Source organism: Antedon bifida, chromosome 7 (assembly GCF_963402885.1).
Source record: "Antedon bifida chromosome 7, ecAntBifi1.1, whole genome shotgun sequence".
In the NCBI taxonomy this organism is placed as follows: Eukaryota; Metazoa; Echinodermata; class Crinoidea; order Comatulida; family Antedonidae; genus Antedon; species Antedon bifida.
The window spans coordinates 5,042,632-5,049,742 of NC_136232.1; the positions used below are offsets into that span (position 1 = coordinate 5,042,632).

General features: G+C 37.6%; 1 protein-coding gene across 1 annotated transcript; it reads left to right on the top strand.

The window, feature by feature from the left end:
- Window positions 1–4,090: 4,090 nt before the first annotated feature.
- LOC144847343 (transforming growth factor-beta-induced protein ig-h3-like) lies at window positions 4,091–7,076 on the top strand. The gene is made up of 9 exons (XM_078703640.1): window positions 4,091–4,355; window positions 4,445–4,656; window positions 4,771–4,960; window positions 5,064–5,282; window positions 5,380–5,589; window positions 5,671–5,882; window positions 5,981–6,170; window positions 6,272–6,487; window positions 6,645–7,076. The coding sequence occupies exons 1-9, from the start codon at window positions 4,154–4,156 to the stop codon at window positions 6,773–6,775; spliced, it is 1,782 nt and encodes a 593-aa protein (XP_078559766.1). The 5' UTR covers window positions 4,091–4,153; the 3' UTR covers window positions 6,776–7,076.
- The last annotated feature ends 35 nt before the right edge of the window (window positions 7,077–7,111 follow it).

Sequence of the window (7,111 nt, forward strand, 5' to 3'; positions counted from 1 at the left end):
TATTTGTTTTTTAAAATGTTGTTTTTTTCTCGTTTGGATACGCACACTTTCAAAAGAAAGATATAAATAAAGACCCTACTCCTATTATAATACTCTATTAGTCCCAAAATAAAAATTGTAAAACTATATGTTTAATAATTGTTAAAATATTGTTAATGTTAAAAGCGAGGAGACCAGAGAAGGCTATTTTCTAACAAATGGCAAAGAAACTTGAAACTAGAATTGTTTTATGAATAACTGCGTACAGCACCCACTATTTCCACCCTCCCATCCCAAGTCCTGTTGCGCAACCGGTGTGTAAATTTAAAATGTTCCGAGTTTTGAGAATTGGGTTAGGCCTACTGGTAATATCATGGTGTTTTGTAATTAGTACGAGGTTTCGTGTTTGTTTTGGAAACAAGTCAAGTTCACACATGCAAACTAAACTATCGCTTTCGTACCATCTTGCAAACCGATATGAGACGTGTGTTTCAGGTATACTATGGGCGGCCATTAGGGCCAAAATAGACAAACGTTGCCGTACGAACAATTCCGCTCCCGTAAGGCAAACTAATGGCGTTAAAGACACAATTCCTCGAGTAACAAACAAATATTGCCGTACGGACACACAAACACATTGCCATATGAACAAATTGCCGTATGGTTAAATTGGCGTAAGGACAAACATTGGCGTAAGGACAAAAATTGGCGTAAGGACAAAAATTGCCGAAAGGACAAAATTGCCGAAAGGACAAAAATTGGCGTAAGGACAAAAATTGGCGTACGGTCTAACTAAATATAAACGTTGAGGGCAGCATAGTAATTTAAAACCACGTGACTGAAACCACTCTGTTGTGTGTCCAGTCGATCCTGATGGGGAATAAAAACATCATGGAAGGCTTGTGTTAAGCTAGCCAACAATATAGGCCAGCCGACAATAAGCCAGCCCACTTTTATTTTTTCCAGCCAACAATAACTATGAAACACCGTTTGTGTATTTTTTACATTTTCAGTGTTACTTATGGTTTTTATGGTATTAGAAATGAAATATTTGTGAGAAAACGGCGGATTGCTCCTGGGAGTCACTTGGTGGGATTATACTAGGGTACCTCTTTAGTCGTCCAGTAAAAGTTTGAGTAGGCCTATGACCGCTGGTCCCGTTTACTCAGCCCTCATCTTTTAAATCTGAGTGTAACTCAATTACGATTTTTAATATTATAGTGAAATTTGATACTGTATTTGTGAGAAAACGGCGGATTGCTCCTGGGAGTTACTTGGTGGGATTATACTAGGGTACCTCCTTAGTCGTCCAGTATAAGTTAAAGTAGGACCGCTGGTCCCGTTTACTCAGCATTTATCTTTTAAATCTGAGTGTAACTCAATTACGATTTTTAATATTATAGTGAAGTTTACTCAGCATTTATCTTTTGAATTTTATATGATTGCTCCTGGGAGTTACTTGGTGGGATTATACTAGGGTACCTCCTTAGTCGTCCAGTATAAGTTAGAGTAGGACCGCTGGTCCCGTTTACTCAGCATTTATCTTTTAAATCTGAGTGTAACTCAATTACGATTTTTTATATATAGTGGAATTTTATACTGTATTTGTGAGAAAACGGCGGATTGCTCCTGGGAGTCACTTGGTGGGATTATACTAGGGTACCTCCTTAGTCGTCCAGTAAAAGTTAGAGTATGACCACTGGTCCCGTTTACTCAGCCCTCATCTTTTAAATCTGAGTGTAACTCAATTACGGTTTTTAATATTATAGTGAAATTCGATCAATCAATCAATCAGCCGTTTTCTCACAAATACAGTATAAAATTCAAAAGATAAATGCTGAGTAAACGGGACCAGTGGTCATACTCGAACTTATACTGGACGACTAAGGAGGTACCCTAGTATAATCCCACCAAGTAACTCCCAGGAGCAATCCGCCGTTTTCTCACAAATACAGTATCAAATTTCACTATACAGTATATAAAAAAACGTAATTGAGTTACACTCAGATTTAAAAGATAAATGCCGAGTAAACGGGACCAGCGGTCCTACTCTAACTTATACAGGACGACTAAGGAGGTACCCTAGTATAATCCCAGCAAGTGACTCCCAGGAGCAATCCGCCGTTTTCTCACAAATATTTAATTTCTAATACCATAAAAACCATAAGTAACACTGAAAATGTAAAAAATACACAAACGGCGTTTCATAGTTATTGTTGGCTGGAAAAAATAAAAGTGGACTGGCTTATTGTCGGCTGGCCTATTGTTGGCTAGCTTGCCCCAAGCCTTCCATGATTGTGTTTTTAATATTCCCCAGCAGGATCGACTGGACACAGAGTGGTTTCAGTCACGTGGTTTTAAAATACTATGCTGCCCTCAACGTTTATATTTAGTTAGACTGTACGCCAATTTGTCCTTACGCCAATTTTTGTCCTTTCGGCAATTTTGTCCTTTCGGCAATTTTTGTCCTTACGCCAATTTTTGTCCTTACGCCAATGTTTGTCCTTACGCCAATTTAACCATACGGAAATTTGTTCATATGGCAATGTGTTTGTGTGTCCGTACGGCAATATTTGTTTGTCACTCGAGGAATTATGTCTTTAACGCCATTAGTTTGCCTTACGGGAGCGGAATTGTTCGTACGGCAACGTTTGTCTATTTTGGCCTTAATGGCCGCCCATAGTATACTGCCATAAAAACCGCATTGATCCACATAACTGGATGGCGTAGCAGTATATAGGCAACATTTCGAGTAACTTGTGTCCACTGCCTCGCACGGAGCAGCAACATTCAATTACAAGGATTGTGTCGTTTTGTATTTAGTTTTGATTGAAGATCATTATAGGTGATTTCAAATATTGTATTATAGATTTCAAATATTTTATTGATATAAAATTGAAGCCATCTAATCTGGAAATAAAACTGCTAACATATTGTATTGATAACGTAGTTTAAAGGCTAGGTGCGGGCAAAACATTTCTATTGATCATACATTCCAATAATTATCGATCTATAGTTTCCCCTATGTTTCATAATTTTGGGATTTTATTTGTGTTACACAAGCTTGTTGAAAATAAGCAGTTTCTTATCAGTGGGGGGATAGTTCAAATCGCTATTCTTTTGTACACAAATGTTGTAAATAGAGAGGCATTTTTGAAAAACTATGAAAAATAACCGGTGTGGTAAAAAATGTTATCAGATGGCTAAATATAGATAATAGGTTTTCATCTTGATTTCTGTTACAAATATTTGATTTATGTACAATTAACCAGTTATTAAATTTAAAATTCATGCCTGTACCTGAGCTTTAAAGTCGGAGTTCTTATGGAATAGAGGGCGGCAATGATGTTCTCCGTTATAACCTATGGTAATAGAGTTTACATTGTTATATACAAATTTGTCATTGAATTAATGTTTCAATTAAGTTAAATTCATGCTAAAGACTAGTTTATGTCCAATAGAATTAATGGTATCGGTGTAAATAAAGGTATTCCCTCACGAAATGTTTTGTTAAGGGCGTGACAATTTGATAATGTTTTGGGTTTATGTATTTGCCTCTAAACCACCACATGGATCACGAGTGGCCTAAAGTAGGGAAAATCCTCACGATCCCACGTGACTGGGAAAATAAAAATGGAGAGCATGTACCAAATTATAGTAAATGTATCACGCTAAAATTGCATCCGTTACTGCAGCCGCTGAGACGTTTCAGAAGGAACTTGGATGTTGCTATAAATCCACAAAATAAAACATTATTTTATAATTTGTAGCAGCTAGAATGCATCTCAGTTTCGTAACTCGTTTATTACATGTACCATTATGATCTGACCGTACACAAAAATAAGGAATTTGGCTGCCATAGTCTATAGATTTAAACTAATTCATTGTATTTAGAGGCAAGCAGGTGCCTATCAACATCAGGCCGACCACCGCCGGTCATTGCTGATAAACTTACATTCCCTTAACAACCAATGGAAACTATACAGTTTATAGTACTATCCAGGTGTCTGTCTAATTGCTTACGTAACTATTGTCCAATCAAAAAAAAGTATTTCTATTATTATGCTAATTATTCCATCACCGTCTCTATATAAACCTAGTGCTTCGTTGTATGTTGTTGATTGCGAGTAGAAGGACAATTTGTATTGCGTGATACACACCTAAGCCTAAGAAGATGAAGTTGTTGATCGTGCTAGTGTCTCTGAGCCTGGCGTATGCCTTGCCTCAACAGATAAAGATGTCTAATATAGAGCTACCAGTATCGTACAGCGGCGTTGGTGAAGACACAATTCTTGACTTGGCCCAGACCCTAAAACTTACTAAATTATTTAAGCTCATATCCAAATTGAATTTTCAAGAAACACTTTTCGTACAAGGTACGTATATTTTACCGGTAGGCCTGCTTCGGATAAAAATACGTTTCAAAACATTCGTATAATGCTTATTTAATATTTTATCTATTCAGGACCCTTTACTCTCTTTGCACCAACCGATGACGCGTTTGCTAAGCTGTCTTCCTACAGTTTACGCCGATTGGAAAACGATTACGAATTACTGACTGACGTTCTTCTGTACCATGTTGCTGGAACTGAAATCTACTCTGATAAAATGAAGAATGAAGAACTTGTGAAAAGTCGTCTAGGATCTGCACAAGTTCGAATAAACATCTACGATAAGGTAGATGGTGCTCTTCTATACTTAAGCCTACCGAAAATAGGGGTAATAAAATATATACCCCACACCCAACATTAAACCCCACTAAATTTGCATTCCCTTTTATTTTTATTTCAGGTTATCACTGTAAACGGTTGTCCGATCTCTAAACCTGACCAAGCAGTTCCCAATGGCGTTATCCATTTAATTGACTACGTTATGTTCCCCATTCCCAATGGCGACATTCCATCTGTAGTAGCTAGTCATTTCGATTTTGCAACTTTACTGGAAGCGGTCCGAGTTGCCGGCCTAACTGAAACACTTGAAGGTACAGTGTATATTTGGCCTTAAATCTCGATGCAACCGTATAATATTACTAGGGATTTCAATATAGAAACATTTCAACTCGATGATTTCAATTTGCATTACAGGTGACTCGCAAACGTTACTCGCCCCGACCAACGCGGCGTTCCATAAACTTCCTTTTGATACGCTTAAAAGGATAATGGGGGACAAGGAAATGCTGACTAAAGTCGTCGAAAATCACTTAATAAAAGGAACAGTTTTCAGTGTTGCATTGCAAAATGGTGGCCAAGTAACTACTACACTCAATAATAAACTGCCAATATCCATCGACGCAGATAGTGGTGGTAAGTGCGGTTGACATACATTCTGTAGGCTTATAATTATATTGCCCTTAACTACAATAGTCGCAATAACTACTTTATTATAACGTCTTATTTTCAGAAATCAAAATCGGTCAAGCTACTGTTATTTACCCCGATGAGACTACCACCAATGGGGTTGTCCACGTCATCGACACCGTGCTTCTCCCTCCCAGCCTGGATGCGATGACGTCAGAGCTGTCCTTAGAAAACAGCGCAGACGCCCTGAAAATAAAAACATTACTTGACATGATCTCTAAATTAAATTTTCAGGAAACGCTTTTCGTTCAGGGTAGGTATAGATTTTAGTAGGCCTAATTTACGTATTACTCTACGATACGTGGTGTAACATCCCATTTTCTTTTTCATTTAGGGCCATTCACTCTCTTTGCTCCGTCTGACGACGCGTTTAAAGCACTCCATCCCTACGATTTACATCGCTTGCAATACGACAACGAGTTATTGACGGACGTTCTTCTGTATCATATTTCTGGAACCAAGATGTCTTCAGATCAGTTTTCAAATGAACAACTTGTTCCGAGTCGACTAGGATCTACAGAGATTCGCGTCAACGTCTATGACGAGGTATGCACACTATACCGTTCTACTACCTTACTGTGTAATACAATAGGCCGAATAACTTTCTTTGCTAACATTAATTCAATACAATAATTGTATTGCAGGTAATCGCCGTAAACGGATGCCCCATTTCTAAGCCTGACCAAATCGTATCCAAAGGAGTTGTCCACGTCATTGACTACGTCATGTACCCCATTCCCATTGGTGATATTCCCTACATGGTAGCCAGCAATTTCGAATTCTCAACTTTATTGGAAGCTGCCAGAGTTGCCGGCCTAATGGAAAAACTTGAAGGTAGTTTGTTTTTCCTCGTAGGTTATACGTTACCAACTAATTTTAGCAGTTCATATACTGGGCTTGTGATTTTAATACAAAACATCTTATTTACATTACAGGTGGACCATACACGCTTCTCGCGCCAACCAATGCCGCATTTCGTAAGCTTCCTTATGATACACTTAAAACTTTAATGGGCAACAACGACATGTTAACGAAGGTCATCAAAAATCACATGATTGATGGAACGATGTTCCATGTTGCATTAAAAGATGGAGAAGAAATTACTACAGTGAATGGCGATAAACTTCCCGTGACCATCGGTCCAAACGGCGGTAAGTAGGCCTAACTTTCTGAATTCATATATGTCTAACCAAACGGGAATTTAGCAAAAAATGACCGCAAGTTTTTCAAATCAATATCAAGCAACCTTCGGTGTCGTTGTGCTAGATTTCAGAACCAGTTTTCACCATTTCGTGTTTTTCCTTTCAGAAACCAAAATAGGCGAAGCTGCCCTGGACTTCTATGACGTCACTGTCACCAATGGTGTTCTTCACGTTATTGATACGGTGCTCATCCCTAAAGATCTACATGTACACATGGTTAGGCCTATAGAAGAATAGATCAGCAAGGCATAATAATGATATAATTATTCTACTCCATTCTGTAATATATATATTTATACGCAATAAAAATTGTTTAAAAAAATACCGTACTCGTTTGTTTAGTAATTGTGAACCTACTACTATATAAAATATACAAAAACGACGATCCGACGACTAAATCACTGAAATATATTTTTTAATGCCACTTTGACCAACAATTGGATTGACTTATTCAATCCAATAACCAATGAGAGCAATTTTAAATCTTAATCTTACTGATATTTCTAAAGTAATAGACGCAATTATTAATTAAACTGGACTTAAAGATGTATTGTCCCCCAAAAACATGAAAAA